This window comes from Podarcis tiliguerta (genome assembly GCF_965153285.1).
Source record: "Podarcis tiliguerta genome assembly, chromosome: 4".
NCBI lineage: Eukaryota > Metazoa > Chordata > Lepidosauria > Squamata > Lacertidae > Podarcis > Podarcis tiliguerta.
In genome coordinates, this window is record NC_139537.1 from 72836721 (window position 1) to 72859038 (window position 22318).

At 43.1% G+C, this 22318-nt stretch overlaps 1 protein-coding gene across 3 annotated transcripts; it reads left to right on the top strand.

The window, feature by feature from the left end:
- The first annotated feature begins 1171 nt into the window (after positions 1-1171).
- On the top strand, positions 1172-21467 carry IL1RL1 (interleukin 1 receptor like 1). 3 transcript variants are annotated; one of them, XM_083437899.1, is made up of 12 exons: positions 1172-2186; positions 5562-5703; positions 7111-7181; positions 8430-8613; positions 10902-11067; positions 12553-12715; positions 14119-14187; positions 14314-14434; positions 14762-14919; positions 17695-17835; positions 19450-19608; positions 20853-21467. In XM_083437899.1, the coding sequence occupies exons 2-12, from the start codon at positions 5681-5683 to the stop codon at positions 21215-21217; spliced, it is 1620 nt and encodes a 539-aa protein (XP_083294025.1). In that variant the 5' UTR covers positions 1172-2186; positions 5562-5680; the 3' UTR covers positions 21218-21467. The 3 variants fall into 3 exon arrangements, with proteins under 3 accessions (XP_083294025.1, XP_083294027.1, XP_083294026.1); XM_083437901.1 differs by lacking the exons at positions 1172-2186; positions 5562-5703 and adding exons at positions 5771-6100; positions 6431-6492; XM_083437900.1 differs by lacking the exons at positions 1172-2186; positions 5562-5703 and adding an exon at positions 5772-6100.
- The last annotated feature ends 851 nt before the right edge of the window (positions 21468-22318 follow it).

The following is a 22318-nucleotide window of genomic DNA, read 5'->3' on the forward strand; positions in this document are numbered from 1 at the left end:
CGCTCTGTGAAGAGCCCACGTTCTGGGAGGCCGTGAAAGAAGGAAAGTAGCAAATGTCAAAGTAGCTGCACAATTGGTACATGAGGTTTCCATTTGCAGTTTGAAATGGCATTTAAACAACCTTGTTAATTTATTTAATAAATTACTTTGTATTATATCAGCTGTAGGGATCTCTTACCAGGAGTACCTAACACACTGTACCAGTCTTGTTTTAATCAAAATAGATCTCTTTCTTTGATGCTTAGGGACCTAGAAGTACCCAGAAGAGTTACTTGAGGTACCAACAGCAGAGCTTTTACTAGTACCCAAGAAGAATTCCTTGCGCTCTTCACTTGCTGCAGGCACCAAGCCATGATCAGGTTCCATTTTAGATATTTCTTTTCCTTCCTTCCTTTTCTGCAGTTTCAGTATTTCTAGCAACAAGTCATTCATGAAATTGAGAATATAAGTAATCAGCTGGATTGTTATTTAGATTTATTAGACCTGTTCTTGAATAGCAATTTGAATTTGAAAAATAAAGTGTTGGGAAGTTGTGTTTTAGTGGCAGTGCAACTAACGATTGCCCATTTCATGAAGGATTTGGAAGGAGCTGTGAAATAATATCGGTGTTAAAAAGATTTGGGATACAGCTTTGGTTGAAATGACTCCTGTCATTCAGTTCTCTGCTGGTGTTCTGCAGAAGCTTCTTGCGTGCACGCAGAATACTCTATGACCAAATGCAGTGCTTTTTTTTTGGGGGGGGGGGAGGACGCAGGGGTATGTATGCCCCTAAACATTTTGTGAATTTTTGTACTTTTGCCCATTTACTGCAGGGGTAGCCAACTCTCAAGAGACTGCGATCTGCTTTCAGAATTAAAAACTGGCAGTAATCTACTCCCGTTTTGGGGGGTTCAGCACAGAGAAAGCTCCGTCTTCCTTTCCAGAGATCAAACAACAATGGAGGGTGGGGGGAGGGGGAGGGACAGGAGTCAGTTTTAGCAATGCTAAGGGAGCCAGAGATCGACCATGATCTATCAAAACCTCAGGGGCATCTAGCAGTAGATCGCAATCAACCTGTTGGACATCCCTGATTTACTGTATTTCTTTTTCCTGATTTGAACCATAAAATAGTGGTTTTCTTGACTCAAAATAAGATTACCCCCAAACATTTATATATATTTTTTGAAAAAAAGCACTGACTAAATGTTTGGCTACCAAATGCTGCTTAACAACTGAAATTGCCAATAACAGAAGAACGAACAGTTGATAGTTCTAAGAAGTTCACAAGCTTCCTGAGGAGGTTCTGCTTACGATGAAATTTCCTTTGAAGCTGCTTATCTTGCACAATGTCTTGTTTTGTAGCAGATGTCATGGCTATTAATAGGTGTTCTTTCCCCATTCTTTGAAAGCACACAGTGAATTATTACATTCATACACATTTCAAAAATATCCTGATTCTAGTCCTAAATTATAACTACAAAGCAGTATTTAACTTTGCACATTTCCCTCTTATTCTAAAAAGAGGATTTCTCCATGACATATTGTTATTAGTTTGGTGGGGAATAGGCCGTATACCAAGATCCTTATAATTCCTGGATCCAGCAAGTGCTAAAACTTTTTTTTTTTAAAAAAAGTAAGATTTTTTAATTGAGATTTTTCCATATAAAATTGAAGCTACAAAAGATACAAAGCAAAGGAGAAAAGCAGAGGAAGAAAAGAAAGGGACAATAGAAATAAAGAGGGAGAGAGAGAGAGAGAGAGAGAGAGAGAGAAAGAAAGAAAGAAAGAAAGAAAGAAAGAAAGCTAGCTTGCTGGTGAGGTAACAGGCCATTAAGGTAACCAAGGAAGCAGATCTGTGCCAGACAACAAATGGGTGGCCCCCTCCCCTTAGAAAATACAGTAAAGGCTGAGTTGTTTGTGTGTAAGCTAGAAGCTGAAGGAAGAAACAGGCTGAAGCCTCTGAAGGGGAGACATGCCTGATTTCTGCTGACATCCAAGGCTGTGGCTATGTGGGAAGCAAAACCCTCTCGAGATGTTAATTCTTTGACGTCCCCCCCCCCCCATTGTAGGCTCAGGTTGCATATATGTGTAAATAAACCATATCTCATAAAGACACCACAGCCTCCACTGTCCCTCATTCTGAAGGAAACACAAACCTTGGGGAAAAGCCTGGGACCCCTGCAATCTCGCAGCCCTCAGAGATTGGGGTGGTGTGTGACAATATTTTAACTAGTTGTTATTTTCCATTAACTGATCAGTTTTCTGTCTGTGCCGGTTTCCTTCCACTAAAAATAGTTGTAAATTTGAATACTTAGTTGCTTATATCTCTCCCCCTGGAAATGCATGATAGTGCTGTGGTTCGATGTTGTACTGCTGCTCTCAGATAGGGGCTTTGACCGGGTGAGTGTCTGCAAAAAATGCCTATAAACATATTCTTGATGGTTTTTATTTCTTTGTTTAGCAAAGGAAAGTCTTGACATTTGTTTCTTCTTGAAATGGCATCTCAGCCGCTCTTATTCAAAGGCAGCTTCACTTTTCAGTTTCTTCTGTTTCTGCATATTGCTCACTGATATACTTTGGCCACCTCATGAGAAGAGAATACCCCCTGGAAAAGACCCTGATGCTGGGACAGATTGAGGGCAGAAGGAGAAGGGGACAACAGAGGACGAGATGGTTGGGGGAGGCAGTGGAAGACAGGAGTGCCTGGTGTGCTCCAGTCCATGCGGTCACGAAGAGTCGGACACGACTAAATGACTAAACAACAACATGCAGGAAAATGTATGAATAAAGAAAGACAGAGCTTTCTTTCTTTCTTTCTTTCTTTCTTTCTTTCTTTCTTTCTTTCTTTCTTTCTTTCTTTCTTTCTTCCTTCCTTCCTTCCTTCCTTCCTTCCTTCCTTCCTTCCTTCCTTCCCCAACATGCTTCTGTTACCTTAATTTATAGGGTGATGGACAGACTGCCATAAGACAAAGTTGAATGCAGTTTACATTGACTTTGGACTTTCTTTAATGGAACCAATATATAATTATTATTACAATTCCCATTACTGCTGGTTGGGTCATCCAGAACTCTTACTTGGTGGCAAAGCATGGGAAATCCTCTAACTGTAGTTGCATCCCTGTAGTTGCAACAATGGTGAGATTTAACACTGAGCTGTTAGGAATTTTTTTAAAAAAATCCAATAGGAATGCAATTAAACAAAATTGCCTGCAACCTACTCTTTGAGTTTACAGTTAGAATTAGAGTTAGAGTTATTGGTTAGAATTCTGGAAGATGGGTTCAGGCTTACTTTATAAGGACAATTGAGCAAAAAATTGCTCAACTGAATTTCCATAAATCAATGGACTAGAGGCTTAAAAAAATAAAATAAAGCTGGACATTTGTCTTCCCCATATGGAAAAGAGAGAGACCCCCAGAGGCTCCTGTTTTGTCACAAAGGGCCTGAGGGTGCCCCTCTTTTCAGCACAGGGAACGGTGAGGTGTAGCCTAGCTCAGAAGCAGTGCCTAACTCCTTTCCACATTCAGCAAGGACCAGCCCAGTTCAACCCCCCCTTCTGCTTTTCTAGTTGGTTTAGCCCAGCTTAGAAGCAGTGCGCAGCTGTTCTATGTTGCACTGGGTGTGGGCTGCACCACTTCCTCGATAGGTTCTTGGGAGGCATGCATCCCAAAATGAACAGCTCAGCAGAAGAGAGGAGGTGGTGCAACTTGCCTTAGAAATTTCTAGCAGAAATATGTCAGGTGTCCAGCATCAAGTTTGCTAATTAAACTCAGTAGGCTAAGTGCCTAGTAGCTTGGTGGAATGGCCCTTCCGTTTTTGATTATAGGGAAAATGACCGCCAAGCCTACCTACCATTTAGCTTCTCCTCTCCAAAGAAAGATAGTCCACCCAGGAGAAGACCACCAGATAAACTCTTCCTCCTCATGCATGCTAGCTTCTGGGGAGCAGTCAAGCACTGTATCCATAGACTAGTCCTCAGCCTCCAAACATGTTTCTGGTTCAAGGTTTGGAATCCCTGGTATCATGTGCTCGAAAGAGCAGCGCCTGAATGACTTGTTAGTATGCACATAGAGCCCCATCGCATGTTGCCCAAACATGCAGAAGGCTACATGGTTAACACAGAGCAGGGCTACTCTGTGTTAACCATGATATAGAAAAATAGGAGTGAGTGGCTTTTGCTGCGCAACTCCCCAAGGGACTGAGTCCCCTAAGTCCATAATCGGTCAGAGATGAATGGATGGAGACAGGATGCAGTGAAAGCAAGGCAGATCTTTATTTTTCTGTTGCAGCAGAGTTCCCTCCCCTCCTAGCAAAGAGGCAAGAGAGACCCGGAACCCAGAAGAAACATCTCTTTTAAGGGTTTGCATTTTGGCATGGAGAAGGACATTGCCTCTACAAACAGTCAGAAATTACATCACACACAAGGTGGGGTTACTGTGGCTCAGGCAGGCCAAGGTGCGATATTCCTGAGGATTTAGCAAGTTTTACATAGTTCCAGACACAGTTTACACAAAAAAATAGCATTTGATAAGACAATCAGGATGCCGGTCAGACAATCCCTCAATCTGGGCAAACAATGGCAATTAATACAAAGGAGGTTCATAGATATAGGAGAGGAACCCCTTCAGGAACTTCCCCTGATTGCTATCTGCCTACATGTTCTCAGGCAAGGCGGATTAAGGAGGCAGAGGAAGTAAGTCTTCAGGAGAGCCAAGAGGGTTTTTGGATTGCTCTCTTGTACTGTTTTATACATGGTTTATATACTTATGTACAGTGGTATCTCAGTTCTCAAATGTAATCCGTTCTGGAAGACCGTTTGAGTTCTGAAACATCTGAAAACCAAGGTGCAAAGGGTTGCCTGCAAATTCAACTGAGAAAATTGAAAAACACGCAGTGGAAGCTGTTCAACTTCTGAGGCGTATTCAAAAAAGGGGAAGCATTTACTTCTGGGTTTTCGGTGTTTGGGTTCTGAAATGTCCATCAACAGTTCAAGAACCGAGGTACCACTGCATGTGTGTTTACCTTGTGCAATTGTCAACATTTATTCTATATTTGAGACCTTAGAATTCTTATAACAACCACATGATTGCCTTCACACATTGTTTTAATGCATGTAGGGCATCTGTGGCCAGGCCCTGAAAACAGCAGGATGAGGAAGAATCCTTCTTGTTCCTGTCTTCAGGAACGTGAGTGCCAGCTGCCAGGCTCAGGTGTTATTGTTAGGTGGCTACAGCTATTGGACAGTAGGCATTTTGCACAGGACTTTGTATCATTACTTTGTTTAAGCACTAACAAATTGTTATAGGTTTGAGGGAGGACCCTCCTAAACCCTAGAAATTAATAAATGGTTGGCTTTTGATCACTTGGTATATGGATGAAAGTACTAGCTGCAGAACTGGGCCGGACAAGGAATCCCTGGCTGGCCTAGTGAAGAGCAAATCTGGTAACATGCCAAAATGTGTTGATGGGCCATCTGAGAGCAATCCTTTGGTCTGAGGAGACAGATGTTGCCAAGGTGATGGGTGTGTGTGTTGAAGTGACAGGAAAAAGGAGTCTGGTAGCAAGGGATTCTGGGAAGGAGAAGGAGAAACAGAGTCTGGAATCCATCTTGGGAAGGCTGGCTGGGAAAGATGCCTTGGCTACACTGCTGTGGGGCACAGTCGTCTCTTGAAATGACCATGCTGTAAGACCTGGACTCCCTCTATGCAGACTGAAGGTGTAAATAGGTGATTAAACCGTATTTCTTAAATCTACAACTGTCTCTGCCGTGTCTCAATTCTCCAAAGAAGCACATACCCTGGGTGAGTGCCAGGAACCCCCCTAGGCTCTTGCCACCGCTGGGCAGAGAGATGGGAAAGCACAGAACTTTTGTAAACAATATCAGTTCAGGAAATACTTTTGCAATTTGAGGAGGTGGCTGCTTTGCTTACTCAACAAAATCCTTATCTGCACAGCGTTTCATATGACACTGATAGCTGGTAAGTTCACAAACCACACAGGAGGAGGAGCCTCAGCTATAGATATAATGAAAACCCTTTAGTGTTTTGGATCAGCTAAGCATCTCAGTGAAAGGAAGAGGAACAGGGAACCTGCCAAGTTTCTCCATTTCACACTCTTCAGTCGGTGGGTCATATGCAATAATAATAATATTATTATAATAATTAATTAGGATATGTTGTATTCTGCCTCGTTATACTTTGTCGTAAAGAGTGGCTGATAAATTCATAAATAAGTACGTTGAGATAATCCTTGCCCTCGGAAATGCTCGGAAAAGATCATTACATAATCTTGTAATTTCGCTTTGCTATGTTGTTATGAAATTGTTTTGTAATGTTTCTTGGTTTGTAAGCTGCTTGGAGTGTGTGTGTGTGTGTGTGTGTGTGTGTGTGTATGTGTGTAAAAGTAGCTTACAAATAAAATGAATGAATTAATGAAGGTGGCTTGCTTCAACAGCTGGCTGATGGCTGCACAACTTCCATTTCTGTTGTGGCACCATGGACAGTAGCATTGCAATAGTAAGTGGTTGTATACGCATGCTATACATTTAAAGCGCATCCCCCACTTAAACAGTCCTGGGAACTGTAGTTTGCTATGGGTGCACTCTGAAGGGTAGGCAACTGTTCCCAGCTTTCTTGAGGGGGGGGGGAATGTGCCTTAAATGTGGGGTGTGTATGCAGCCAGTGTACTGAGTTCTAGATATTCTAGTAGGACAGTCTCAGCTCTGGGTGTTATTTTCTTATAGCCAGATCCTATATTAATATTTGAATCATGATTCTGAATATTGGAACATTCGGTCTATCAGCTACTAAGCAGTTCACAATCAGATATTTTAACTTTTTTCATAAAATGGAAGGTGGGAGGGGATTTCCACAAAGAAGATAAAAGTGCTACTGTGAAAGAAATGTAGAGGATGATTTGAATATCAGTCTCTGAGCTGAAACCGAAATGCTGTGCAAGTATTCAGTACAACAAGGCACAAGTTGTTCAGGTGGAATTTTGCAAAACAATTTCTTTCCAATTGAAAAAAATGTAGATCTTTCTCTTTCAGCATGCTGATAATTTTGAAGAGTCAAATAACAGGGCTTTCTTTTTTTCTTTTTCTAATGTGTTTCCCTCCCCCCCCCCCAATTTAGCAACACAATGACTCTCTTGTATTTCATCCTGCTCATGGCTTTCTCTGCTATTGCTGGGAAACTGCAATACTGTAAGTCTTACTCTGTGCTGATTTTACTCACAGAAATACTTTGAATATGATTGATTCATTCTGTTCAATGAATGAACTGCTGGTCACAGTTGTGCATCTAAACTAGAATGATCTAGACATCCATTTGTCAGTTTTCATTTCTTAGTGCAGAAAGTATTAATCTGATGTGTAGAGATCTTTCCTATTCTGGTTAGTTTAAGAGTGTTCTGGAAAGGTTAATTTCTATGTGAGAGAAACAGAAATAAGGTGGTTGGGTTATTTCTCTGGGAAGCCTTGTACAGCTGGATTAAACCGGTTCTGTTATGTTTCTGTCAAGGTCATGCTGACTATTATAGTAAGGCAATGAGGAGCCAGGGCTCTCATTCTTGCTTCATCTTTCTTTGTTCTGATGTTTTCTTCTGTATGCTTAGTGCTAAGGTTTAGTCTTATTCTAAGTTTCTAAGTTTTATTTTAAGTGCTGCAACTGGATTTTTTTATGGACTGTGCCAATTCTGACTGTATTGGATTTGTGACCATTACGTATTCAGGCATGGCCAAACTTGGCCCTCCAGCTGTTTTGGGACTACAACTCCCATCATCCCTAGCTAACACAACCAGTGGTCAGGAATGATGGGAACTGTAGTCCCAAAAAACAGCTGGAGGGCCAAGTTTGGCGATGGCTGATTTCAGTATTATTAAAGCTCTGCTGGATGACGTACAATTGTCTCTGGTCTATTTTTTGGGAACTCTGCTATGTGTTTAGTTTTCCCCCTCTTCCAGCGCTGATGTGACACCATTACCATTAAAAAATTTCCTTAAAATATACATAAACACCCCAATCCAGTTTCCATGAGCATTGCAATTTGATCAGTGAAAACCAGGTTCTATGACCACTCAGCCAGTGCAGACGGACGCCTGCCTATGTCACTGTGTTTATTTGGGCTTCATTGAACTGCTTTGATGGATCTTTTGATAGGGATGCACTTTGTACTGGGATGGTGGGAAGATTCATGAGCTGGATCATGTCCATGTCAAAAGTGCAATTCCTAATCCAGAAGAGGGCACATGTAGATGAATGTTGTTGTTGTTGTTGTTGTTGTTGTTTTGCATTTGTTTCCAAGACACAGTTCTGGTTTTAGTATGTCATTACCAACAGCATTAAACAAGCTAGGAAATCTCTCCTGATGGTGGTATGCAGAATGTTTTTGTCCAAGCCCCCATCACTTCATATTTTGCAAAGGAATTTTGAATCTATATGTATGTTTGCAGGGCTTACAATAGAAGGTGAGGCTTTTGTTGTAAAGTGCCCTGTGCATGACACTGTGGTCTGGCAGCGTGGGGATATAACCATCTCTACAGACAAAAGGGCCCGAATACATGCTTCTGGGAATGAACTTTGGTTTCTGCCTGCATCCATTGAGGACAATGGAAATTATACATGCATCCATCCTGAGTAAGTAAAAAACGAGCAGAAGCTTTGCATGAGTGTGTGTCATAGAATCATAAAATTGAAAGGACCCCAAGGGTCATCTAGTCCAACCCTCTGCAATGCAGGAATCTCAGCTAAAGCATCCATGACAGATGGCCACTCAACCTCTGCTGAAAAACCTCCAAGGACTCCCACCAGCTCTCATGGGAGTCTGTTCCACTGCTGAACAGAAAGTTTTCCAGAATATTTAGTCAGAATCTCTTTTCTTGTACAGTGGTACCTCAGGTTAAGAACTTAATTCATTCTGGAGGTTTGTTAACCTGAAACTGTTCTTAACCTGAGGTACCACTTTAGCCAATGGGGCCTCCCGCTGCTGCCATGCCGCCGGAGCACGATTTCTGTTCTCATCCTGAAGCAAAGTTCTTAACCCGAGGTACTATTTCTGGGTTAGCGGAGTCTGTAACCTGAAGCATCTGTAACCTGAAGCATATGTAACCCGAGGTACCGCTGTAACTTGAAGCCATTGCTTCGAGTCCTACCCTCCAGAGCAGAAGAAAACAAGCATGCTCCCTCTTCCATGTGACAGCCCTTAAGATATTTGAAGATGGCTAGCATATCTCCCTTCAGTCTCCTCTTTTCTAAGCTAAACATACCCAGCTCCTTCAAGCGCTCCTCGTAAGGCTTAGTTTCTAGACACTTGATCATCTTGGTTGCCCTCCTCTGCACATGTTCCAGCTTGTCAACATCCTTTTTAAATTGTGGTGCCCAGAATTGGACACAGTATTCCAGGTGTGGTTTGACCAAGGCAGAATAGAGTAGTACGATTACTTCCCTTAATCTGGACACTGTACTTCTGTTGATGCAGTCTAGAATAGCAGTAGCTATTATTATTATTTTTTTGCTGCTGCATCACACTGTTGACTCATGTTAAGCTTGTGGTCTACCAAGACCCCTAGATCCTTTTCACATATACCGCTAGTAAGCCAGGTGTCCCCCATCCTATGTTAGTGCATCTGGTTCTTCCTGCCTAAGTGCAGAACCTCACACTTGTCCCTAATGAAATTCATTTGGTAGCTTGCACCCAGTTGTCCAACCTCTTAAGGTCATTTTGAATTCTGATTCTGTCTTCTGCGACATTAGCTACCCCTCCCAGTTTGGTGTTATCTGCAAATTTGATGAGCATCCCCTCAATTCCTTCATCCAAATCATTTATAAAGACGTTGAACAACAGGCCCAGAACGGGCCCACCCCACTGGTCACTTTTTTCCAGGATGACAAGGAACCATTAATGAGTCCTCTTTGGGCTAGGTCAGGCAACCAGCTACAAATCCACCTAACAGTTACCCACATTCAACCCACATTTTACCAGCTTCCTCATGATAATATTATGGGGGACTTTGCCAAAAGCCTTGCTGAAATCAAGATACGTTATGTCCACAGCGTTTCCCTGATCTACCAAGTTTGTAATTCCATAAAAAAAGAAAAGAAATCAGATTGGTCTGGCATGACTTATTTCTGAGTAAGCACAGCATCCTTTTCTAAATGCTCACAGACCGGCTGTTGAATTATTTGTTCAAGGACCTTCCCTGGCATCTATGTCAAGCTCACCGGTCAGTAGTTACCTGGGTGTTATGTACTGAGTTGAATAGGATCCAAAAGGCAGCAGTCTGATTGGTCCTAGAACAATAGGATTCAGAATGCAGCAGTCTGATTGGTCCTAGAACAATAGGATTCAGAATGCAGCAGTCTGATTGGTCCTAGAACAATAGGATTCAGAATGCAGCAGTCTGATTGGTCCTAGAACAATAGGATTCAGAATGCAGCAGTCTGATTGGTCCTAGAACAATGCAGCAGTATGATTGGTTGGCAGGAACCACCAAATCATGCTCCAGATAGAAGTGAATCCACAACCTGATTGGCTTACAGTAGAATTCCGGAATTAGCCAATCATGTGTAGCCCATTGTGTAAAGAATGTATATAAAGCAGATACTTTGAGGGGACTTTCATTCATTCCTCCTCACCACTATGAGCTGAATAAAGAGCATGAAATCACTTTGCGACTCTGAGTATATTTCACTGGGTCTTCCTTTCACCCCCTTTTGAAGATGGGGGCAACATTTCCCCACCTCCAGTCCTCACCTGTTCTCCAAGAATTCTCGAAGATAATAGACAAAGACTCTGAAATTACACCTGCAATCTCCTTTAGTATCCTTGAATGCAGCTCATCAGGCCCTGGAGATTTGAATTCATTTAAAGTAGCTTAAGAAAATATATCTTAAGAAAATATATGGGAGTTGCTTTGTGTTTACAGGTATGCTCCTAAAACGATGAGTGTCATAATAAATCCAAATATAGAAGGCACTTGTTATTATGAAGATGCTCTTTATTTGGAAACAACTGGAAGCCCTGGATCCGCTAAAATATTCTGCCCTTCTTATAATGACTATGAGAACGCATCTGATATGAAGTGGTTCAAGGTATGTATCATCAATATCTGGCTGTATGGTTCTAGACAGACAGTGTTGAACTTAACGGTTCTCTGTGTAGCACCAGCCTCCTCTAGAGCATGAGAAGGGAAAGTCTCAATTATCTGCTGAGATGCCATCTCCTCTGCCATGAAGTAAGTGTTGAACACAACCACTTTTGAATGTATTAATCTGACACTAGGCTCGCACACTCCCTTTCTGACTGTGCAGGTGAAATTTAGGACTTGCCATTGAAATTTTGGAGGACTTCAGCATTCATGCCCAGGCTGGCTCTCTGGCATATTATTGAGTGAGCTGTGTGGTGGATTTAGGAAAGTGCGATGGGTTCAGAGCCTCAGGGGTGCCAGGGACGATGCAACTGTGATTTGCAGTGGAGCACAAGAGGTGTAGGGCTGCTAAATTTGAGACCCCAACATCCCCACCACTGAGGCCACACACTAATTCTGTCATCCTTCACTGCCCTGGAAATGGCAGTAGTCTTGTTCATGGGTAGATCATTATTTATTTCCTCATACATATCCCGGCTTTCTTCCCAATAAGGGACTACACGGCTGTTGACAATATGGTATCACATACATTGCAGCACACAATGTTAAAATATTGTTTTATTGTTTGCTGTTACATATTTGTGCACCATTTGGTTGGATTCCTCGGCTATAGCAGTCAAGGTGTAAGATGTCCATAAGATGTCCATTATAATTTCCCACGGCCCCAAGTATGCAGATAGTTTACTTGCAGAGGCATTATGAACCTCTGGAAACTTCGGCTCCTCTGAACATGCTGATCCTTCCCTCTTGAGTCTCAGTTTTCTGTCCTGACTACAGTCTTGTTGACAGAGGTGGCAGAACTCACCATGAACACTCCCCACATTCTCTTAGAATGGCAATGGCACCCAACTGAGAAGTGCCAGGACTGAGTTCCGGAGAGTTCTGGCTGGAAAAAAAGGCCGTGCTTGCCAGCACGCAACACTGGAGTTCACATTTAGAGGAGCGGTAGTAATATTAATTAATTAATTAATTAATTAATTAATTAATTAATTGGGATGTGGGTGGTGCTGTGGTCTAAACCACAGAACCTAGGGCTTGCCGATCAGAAGGTCGGTGGTTCGAATCCCAATGACGGGGTGAGCTCCCATTGCTTGGTCCCAGCTCCTGCCAACCTAGCAATTCAAAAGCATGCCAAAGTGCAAGTAGATAAATAGGTACTGCTCTGTCGGGAAGGTAAATGAAGGTAAATGGTGTTTCTGTGCGCTGCTCTGGTTTGCCAGAAGTGGCTTAGTCATGCTGGCCACATGACCCAGAAGCTGTCTGCGGACAAACGCCGGCTCCCTTGGCCTATAGAGCAAGATGAGCCCTGCAACCCCAGAGTCGTCCGTGACTGGACCTAATGGTCAGGGGTCCCTTGACCTTTACCTTTAGTAATATTTAATAAGTCATTAAACAGTGGTGAAACATGAATATATGTTCTGTTTTTTAGGACTGTAAACTTCTTCATGGAGCAAGGTACAAAGCGGTTAAAAACATCCTTTACATTTCTGATGCAATTAAAAGTGACAGTGGATACTATACTTGCCAGTTTACATACCACCATGGTGGAAGAGCATTTCCAGTAACTGCAACAACGCCTTTGACAATTAGAGGTAAGATGATAGTGGACATTAACCAGTTTGAGCCAGCAGTGGTGTAGTGGTTAAGAGCAGTGGACTCATAATCTGGGGAACAGGGTTCGCGTCTCCGCTCCTCCACATGCAGGTGCTGGGTGACCTTGGGCTAGTCACACTTCTCTGAAGTCTCTCAGCCCCACTCACCTCACAGAGTGTTTGTTGTGGGGGAGGAAGGGAAAGGAGATTGTTAGCTGCTTTGAGACTCCTTAAGGGGAGTGAAAGGCGGGATATCAAGTCCAAACTCCTCCTCCTCCTCCCCCTCCTCCTCCTCCTCCTCCTCCTCCTCCTCCTCCTCTTCTTCTTCTTCTTCTTCTTCTTCTTCTTCTTCTATAAACAAACAAACAAATATTTCGTAGTGTGTTTGTACATACCAAGGTTGCTTTGGTTCCTAAAAGATAGTGTGGTCCTATTAGCACAAACTGGTGTTGAAGTGGTATGAAATGATGAGCCAGTCTTTACAGTATTATGCTGTTCTAGTCAATTCAATTAAACTTTTTATTGCACTAGCCATAGGCCATGGCATCATTCAGAAGGAGAACAAAAAAAAAACACACAACAACAATAACCATAAAAATCATAGAAGCAGCCAGAAGCATAGGGGTTTTCTGACTGGGACTTAAGTGCTTGAGAAGGAAGGTTTGACTCTTTCTTCCAGCTGCTACAATTTTGTTTAGACCACAGCGCCACCTGAGCCCACTGAGCCTCTTGGGCTTGCCAGTTGTAAGGTCGGCATTTCGAATCTGTGCAACGGGGGGAGCTCCCATTGCTCTGTCCCAGTTCCTGCCAACCTACCAGTTTGAAAGCACACCAGCACGAGTAGATAAATAGTTACTGCTGCAGCAGGAAGGTAAATGACATTTCCATGCACTCTGGCTTACGTCACTGTGTTCCATTGCTTCAGAAACAGTTCAGTCATGCTGGGCACATAACCCAGAAAGTTTACTATGGACAAACGCCGGCTCCCTTGGCCTGAAAGCGGAGATGAGTGCCACACCCCATAGTTGAATTCAAATGGACTTAACCATCCAGGGGTCCTTTACTCTTTACCTTTACCTTGCTACAATTTTGTCTCAAAATGGGTTTGGAAAGTCTTCCCTGTAATCTCTGAATGTTCTGGTCCAAAGTTCAGCCTGAATTCTAGTAGAGTTGAACTCAGCAGTAATCCTAATTTATATTTGTGGGGTTGAGTTATTTTTGGTTTGTTTTGTTTTTTTAAATAAGCAACAGGGATTACTCTTCTGATATCACACTGAAGTAATCTAAGTGATGCTGTATTTAAAATAACTTGGAAAATATTATGGATATAAGCTATAACTCTAAATTGTGAAATCACAGCTTAAACATTAATCTAATGTTTTCTATCTCTGTCTCTTCCACAGATTCCTTTTTACTGACATCTCCTAAAGTTTTATATCCAAAGGATGGTGACGTTATAGAAGTAGAGATTGGTAATGATACTATTTCTTCAGCTGTTTATTTTTGTTTGTCTGTCCTAAATCTCCACCCATTCGGTTTCATCGGATGACCTGGGGGGACTAATTTTATGCTGATGATGTATGGATTCATCCTTCTAGGTTCTCCTGCGCAACTTTTATGTAAGGCATGGCTGGGCCACGGAAAGCAAGACATAGCCCTAAGCTTTTGGGAATTCGATGAAGCAAACGATTCCAACCGCTTTGTTACATCCAATAAATCGTAAGTAAAAAGATGTCCATTGTTAGGAGGTGGGGGAGGGGAGAAATAATTTAATTAGCTAATTTTTATGATGCTGCCAGAATTTCTAGAGTAGTTTACAAAAATGCATATTAAACGATAACAGCTTAATATCCCAAAAAAATCAGTTGCAATAAAAAAATAAAATGTTGGAATCAGTTTTTAAAACCTGGAATGATGACAATGACAACAACAACAGTTCTTGTTTAGCTCTGAAAAGATACTGTCCCATTGTGAGCACCAAGTGCAGCAAATTCCACTTCTAGGTTGCCAAAGCTGAGCTGGTTCTAATGACATTCTTTCTACTAGGTATATGGTACCTGGCGAAGGACAGTTTGCAGAGGCTGAATTAAGCATCACAGAAGTGAGAGAAGAAGACCTCAGCTTAACCTTTAGATGTGTCCTGGCCAATGATCTGGAGTTTGAAACAACAGAAGTGACACTGGTGCCCAAAGGGGCAGGTGAAGGTGAGAAGAATTTTAATCCTCTCTTTGTTCAGCAACTGTCAAATCTCAAAGCGTAAGAATGACGTTGTTCCTATCTTTCCATCAGAACTCTCCCACCAGAACTCTCTCACCATCCCTGCTCTTGGCCTTCCTCAAGTGCCTCTAAGTGGCTGGAACAAGGCCTATGTTACTTGTTTGACAGGGTACAGGGGTATATGTGTGGCAAGTCACCAGGGCAGGCTCTGTGTGTGGCAAGCTCAGGAAATGTTGACACCTGAAGCGAATCAGAACATGCAGCCATCTCTGGCCTGGGAACTCAAGTTCTTGAAGGGTGTATTTTAAATATACAAGGAAGAGTCGCTCCCCTCCTTTGCCTTCTGCCATCTCTGCAGCCCCACCAGCAATGAGCAGCATCACTGGCAAGCAAGCCCCCTGGCCAACGCTGGGTGGGGTGTGTGTGTGTGACACTGTGTAGTCACTGTGCAGATGAGCTGGTGGCCAAAGGCAGCAGGAAGGGTGGCAGCTGTGGACCACACACCCTGCCTCCTCTTCCTTCTCATGGCGGCTTCCATGGGGAAGCCAGAAAGAGTGCCAGGAGGCGGAGGCCATTGCCGCAGCTAAGCTCACCCAACTGGGGAGGACAGGCTAGTTCACAAGCTTCCTCAAATTTGGCCCTCCAGATGTTTTGAGACTACAATTCCCATCATCCCCTCCACATATGTTTATAGTTACCCCTATCACTACACTCCCTTCAAGAAGTTGCTGAAACATTCCTATAAATGTATGATAAGTTTACCAGGGTAAGCCACCACTTTTGCAATATCTGCAAATCCTTTAATGCTAATTGAGTGGGACGTCAGCATGGCCAGTAATCTGGAATGGTGGGAGTTGCAATCTAAGGGGCACCCATTCCCTCCTTGCTGTTTGTCTGATCAAAATCATGCTCTCCAAGTTCTCCTTGCCACCAGGAGAAGACATACAGATCTCACATCGTCTCCCATCCGATGAGAAAACCTTTTAAGTAGAGTGGTACTTCGGTTTTCGCATGCCTCTGTAGTCTAACGTTTCGGAACTTGAATGCCGAAAACCCGGAAGTAAGTGCCTTGGTTTTCGAACGTGCCTCTGAAGTCAAACAGGAGACACGGCTTCCATTTTGAGTTTTCTGTATTGAGGCTTGTGTTTTGAGGCTTCCGCTTTCTGAACATTTTGGAACTCGAATGGACTTCTGGAACGGATTATGTTTGAAAACCGAGATACCACTGTACAGCCAATTTAAGGGTGCCAATCTTTTCTTTCTACCCTTTAGGCTTCTTGCATAGGCTAGATTAGTAGGAGTTCCTTTATTGGCTGTAGAGATGGTAAGAATCCCAGTCACCACAAAAATTAAATGACTGGCCTTGTCCCAAAATGGCTTTTGAGACTTGAAGGGTTCCAGCCATTCAGAGATTTATTATTAAATCCTTGAATTTCACTTCAGAGACAATAGAGAACTATCAGTCAAGACACAGAAGCACTAGCATGGTGTGTTTTCTGGAGCAATCACTGTATGAGACAATCATTCAACAATCCAATATGACCCTACCCAGCCTGTACTTAGAAGAGCTTTCTCAGAAGCTCTGTTTTGAGTTGTCCACCATCCTTTGGGCAGTGGAACATCCTTCCTAAGGAGGTTTAACCTGCTCCTTCTCTGCCAGTGTCAGCTCTGAGGCAAATATGTCTCCCTGCCACAATTGTGCTTTTGGGCCCACTGATTATTTGTCGTTTTTATAAATATGATTTCCTACCTGCCTTTCATCATAAGGTCCCAAGGTTACAGCAATTTAAGAACACGTTTTGTAACAGTCTCACACAAATTACGGTCGCAATAACAAAGTGACCTGAAAATATGTATCTCAAGTGTCAAAATTCAGGGCAAAGAGGTAAATCTTCACCATAGGCTGGAGTTTTAGGTGAAGATGGTGATGAGTAAGACTACTGGTCCTGGATATGCATAGTCTGTTGTAGTTTTAATTAGTTTTTTTCTGAAAAGTTTTAAGGTGTTAAAGTCAGTTGGCTCAACAGTAATTGCTATGTACAGGCAAGGAGCATATCTGTTTTATCTGTTTTTCTTCTATGTGGGCTTAAAAGCCATATATTTTAATTGGAGAACAGGCACTGGAGGAGCAGCTGCTTTGGCACAGTGTTTTTAACTGATAAGAAACACTTAGAATGCCATCTTGACCAGTGGATACCCTCCAGTTTTAATAGTTATTTATTACACAAGCACAGATCTGCAGTGCTTCGGTTAAAGAGTCCAGAACTATATTGCCAAATGTCTTCCAGAAAGTTGCCACAGAACTCAGACGCCATTTGATAACGTCTAACAGTTACTCCGTACACAAATGAATACACCTTGTCTGTTTTGAGCATCAATACGCAGGGACAGGAACTGAGACTAGCAATAAAGGAACAGAGGGAGGACTAATTCTGGGAAGTGGTGGCCTGGGGTTTAATTGAAGTGAGGTCATCACAGGAAGTTCCTTTACACAGGAAGCCAGCCCATTAGACCTTCTAGTATTGTCTGCACTGCAGAGGAACACCTCTCCAAGATTTAGAGAAGGGCTTTCCCAGCAAAGCATGTGAGCTGGCTCTGAGCTCCAGCCCTTCCCTCCTTCTCATGACACAAGACATCCTGGTTAGTCTACTCCAGACTTATTATTCTAGCATCTCTACTTTCACTGCTGTTTTGTGTGATTGAAAATAGAGCCCAGGATAGATTTATATTTTTGGTAATCATCTATATTTTCTTTTCATCAGGTCATAGCAACACCTACGTGATTGTGGTGTTTGCTATTTTAGCAGGTCTTACAATGATCTTGGTGATGGTTTACCATGTTTTTCGTGTTGACATTGTCTTATGCGTCCGAAGGATATTTAACTGCTATAAATCTAGGGATGGTGAGTATGAATGCGCAGTTTGTGCAAGCAGTAATGAGCAGTTGCATGTCCCAGAGCCAAGAATTTATCCATGATCTACAGATGACTGGCTCCTCATGTAGCTGGACATTTACCATGGTGATAAAAGGTAGTATGGATCTGAGTGGATGTCACACTACAAGGGCCTTCTCGATAGTGGAACCCACCCTGTGGAACACCCTCCCTTCATATGTCAAGGAAATAAACAACTATCTGACTTTTAGAAGACATTTGAAGGCAACTCTGTTTAGGGAAGCTTTTCAGGATTGATGTTATAAATAAAAAAAATCATTGTTATTACTATACAAGAGGAATGCAAATTTGCTTTCAGGGAGCAGAGCAATGAAAAGCTATAATGGGTGGGAAAGGATGGACTAACTCTGTTTCGATGGCAATACCAGGAGTGGCTTAAATTGGATCAAGTTGCTTCAGAAGGCACATGACATGTTGATTTTATCACTTGGCACTTGCTTCTCTTGAATTTGGAAGTGTGTGGTGTAATGGACCAGTGGCGTAGCGTGGAGGGGGTGCAGGGGGGGCCGGCCGCACCGGGCGCAACATCTGGGGCTTAGGGGGCGCAAATCCACGGGTTAGGGGGCGCAAATTACTTGCCTTGCCCCGGGTACTGACAACCCACGCTACGCCACTGTAATGGACTATGACCTGGAAGACCAGAGTTCCAATTCCCACTCAGCCATGAAACTCACCTGGGGCCGGTTACTGTCTCTCAGGAGAACATGCCTCGTAGGTTTCTTGTGAGGGTCAAAAGGAGTGGGGAGAATCATGTGACCACAATTACAACATCTGTGCAACTCACTCTCAAACTTTCGGATTGTTGAAACATATACAACAAAAAAATTAATCAATTCGAGTTGTGCAACTCAAATTGGGTCTACTAGACCTAATGATTTTAAGCAATGTGGACTGAATTTGCTTCTGGGGCCCCCTGTGATTAGGGGCCCTGAGACTTAAGCTTCATTAATTTCCTAGTAGATCTGCCCCTACTAAGGACTGTGCTTTCAAGTTCTTGGAATTCATTTCCCCTCTTTAGCTTTATTAATTTGATATAATAATCCTAAATACAGTGGTACCTTGGGTTAAGAACTTAATTCGTTCTGGAGGTCTGTTCTTAACCTGAAACTGTTCTTAACCTGAAGACCACTTTAGCTAATGGGGCCTCCCGCTGCCGCCACACGATTTCTGTTGTCATCCTGAAGCAAAGTTCTTAACCCGAGGTACTATTTCTGGGTTAGCAGAGTCTGTAACCTGAAGCGTCTGTAACCTGAAGCATAGGTAACCCAAGGTACCACTGTAGTATAACAAATATGCACAATTAATGCTATGGTGCATGCAACTTTATTCACATTCAATGGGCTGAATAATTTCAAGTCTATCCATGTTCTTTTCACGCTTGTACATTCTAAAAATTGTGCTAAGCATGCTGCATATATGATTTACAAACAGGCGTGCTAATAATCTGTAATCCGGCTGTTTAACCTGTACAACCAAATGAATTCTGCATTTCTAACTTGAAAAATAACAGCTTTCTGAAATTCATCTTTCAGCTTTTCACCTATTTCTTGTTTTATTTCGCAGATGGGAAAGTACATGATGCATATGTTATCTATCCCACAAATGACACTTATGAAAATAATTTTATGGGCTCTTTTGTTCATCAGATTCTACCGGAGGTTTTAGAAAAACAATGCGGGTATAGATTGTGCATTTATGGGAGAGACGTGTTGCCTGGAGAAGGTAAGCTGTTGTGCAATGAAGAAGCTGTGAATTGCAAATTGTACTGCCATGATCTCAGCTACATACCACTACTAGCCTGAGAATAAAGGCTAGTCAACACAGAGCTCCAGTATGGTAGATCATGGATATGGAACCTGCGGCCCTACACAGGTGTTGTTGGACCAGCCTGATGCATGGTCAGATATGGTGGGAGCTGAAATAAAATATAATCTAGAACAGGTCTGGGGAACCTCCAGCTCACAGGTCAAATAAGGCCTGTTTGTTTGGCATTCCTCCTTCCTTGGCCCCCAGCCACAGCCATCAAACTCTTCTTTCTTCTTCTTTGGTGATCACTTGTAGCCAGGTAAGATTGTCTTCCATAAACACAGTTATAACAGTGAGTCTGTACGTGACTGTGGAGGCCAATTCTGGATCCACACATCCTTCCACAGTGGGGACATTAGTTTCCGGGGGGGAGTCGATCACTATGAGGGTTTGCCAAGCGCATTTCTCCTTTTCGTCCTGAGTTTGAGTGTCTTCAAAGCCCATGACACCTTTGGCAAAGGCTATTCTCCAGTTGGAGCGCTCGCAGGCCAGTGTTTCCCAGTTGTCGGTGTTTATACTACTTTTTTTTAAAGATTTGCCTTGAGAGAGTCTTTAAAACTCTTTTGTTGGCCACCAGCATTACGCTTTCGGTTTTTAAGTTCGGAATAGAGTAGTTGCTTCAGAAGTCGATAATCAGGCATCCACACAACATGACCAGTCCAATGAAGTTGATGTTGAAGAATCATTGCTTCAACACTGGTGATCTTTGGCATCAAAAGATCACTAGAGTGTGTTCCAATTATTCGTCTGCAAGCAGGGCTTGCAATTGGCACTGAATTTATATTCAGCACCAAAAGCAAGCCCTGCTTGTGGTGGGGGCTCTTCCTTAATAGACAAGGCTCAATTCAAGCTGCGGCAGAAATAGTCCAGTTCTGGAATGGTAGGCTCTGGAGGTCTTCAAGCAGAGGCCTAGCTAGCCATCTGATGAGGATGCTCTAGCTTTCTCTTCCAAACTCTCTGATTCTAAGAGTCACAAGAAACCACTTGAAAAACCACAGACAGATTGCACCCCTGGTGCTCTTTACTTTAGATGCAGTGGCCAGTGTTGGTATAGGGGGTATCTTCTGAGCCTGAGATTTTTAATAGCCTTCTGAAACATGCACCATAGAGTTGGAAAGGCCTTGTGCTATTTCTTAACTACGTACTTTATACATTGGCAGATGCTATTAGTGCAATTGAAAGCAGAATACAAAAGAGCAGAAGACTGATCATCCTTCTAACAGAATGGCTGGCCAAGAGTGAACATTTTGCATACGAGCATCAGATCGCATTCTACAATGTCCTCATCCAAAATAACGTGAAAGTGATTCTGTTGGAAATGGAGGAAATTGGGGACTACGAACGGCTGCAGGAGTCTCTCAGGCACCTCATTCACCAGCAAGGAACTATAAAATGGAGAGCAAAATACATGGCCTCTCCATCCTCACCCAACACTGCCTTTTGGAAGCATGTGGAATACCAAATGCCATGGAGGCATCGTTCAAAGAAGCCAACCACAGCGAATCCTGCCTACGGTTTGCTGTAAATAAGCCCGCAAAAGCGACTAGCTTGCATGACTGTTTGCTAGCTCGCTGTGGGCCTCTTACAGCAGCCTGTTGCATTTCTTTGCTAGGTGTAAGGGGAAGGGTGGAGCACTCTGGCTTGCGGCCTGCAGTTCCCTGTTGCTTGTGGCTATCAGGCTAGCACTTAAATTTCGAGACAGCAAAATAATCTGCACGCTTTACTTCTTCTTTTCAAAATGTATTTTAAATGAAAGATTTCTTAATTGACAAAAACACGTGCATCGTCCCTTTTTTCAAGTTGTGTTTTCTACAGATCAGTTTCATTTGTTGTGAGACATTAGTGTTACATACCGTGTCAGGTTAGGAAGAAAAGGGGGAAAGAGGTGGAGGGGGGGGGAGCAGTGAGAGGAGTGGCGTCGGGTGGCAATGCTTCGATTCTTCTACTGAGTGTATGTGTGGGGTTTTGTGTCAGCGTCACTTGTGTGGGTTCTCTTTACCATTTGCTTGTTTCATTTCTTTGTTGGTGAGAGAGGTTGGGCTCTACTTCTGAAGGAATTTTCCGTCCCCTCTTTTTCAAATTATTGCACACTGTCCTGGATCTTTCAAAATGTTCCTCTCTAACCCAGGCTTTTTCAACCTGGAGCTTTCTAGAAGTTGTTGGGCTCCAACTCCCACCAGCCCCCTTAGTTCAGCAGAAGACAGCGTTGTGGGGCAGAGGTCAGTGGCGTGCGGTGACATTTTCGGTAGGGGAACAGTTAGGGCACCAATGCAGGCATGTACGCTCCATTCTAAATAATAGTTGTGGCTCCCCTGTGACACCCTGTGCAATCAAACTAGTCGTGCTCCCCTAAATCCGACTGGGGGTGGCATAGGAGCCAACTCCTAGGGGCTGAGGTCCTTTTGCCTTCCCCCGCAGGTGGCGCTGTGGGATAAACCACAAAGCCTAGGACTTGCCGATCAGAAGGTCGGCTGTTCGAATCCCTGCGATGGGGTGAGCTCCAGTTGCTCGGTCCCTGCTCCTGCCAAACTAGCAGTTCGAAAGCACGTCAAAGTGCAAGTAGATAAATAGGTACTGCTCCAGCGGGAAGGTAAACGGCATTTCCGTGCGCTGTTCTGGTTTGCCA

What these genes read in the sequence shown, in the direction of transcription:
- IL1RL1 (XM_083437899.1), top strand. Translation starts at nt 5,681, where the DNA reads ATGCAGACTGAAGGTGTAAATAG. An exon ending in CTGATATGAAGTGGTTCAAG is followed by an intron (nt 11,068 to 12,552) that starts GTATGTATCATC and finishes TCTGTTTTTTAG; the next exon opens with GACTGTAAACTTCTTCATGG. An exon ending in AGACGTGTTGCCTGGAGAAG is followed by an intron (nt 19,609 to 20,852) that starts GTAAGCTGTTGT and finishes ATACATTGGCAG; the next exon opens with ATGCTATTAGTGCAATTGAA.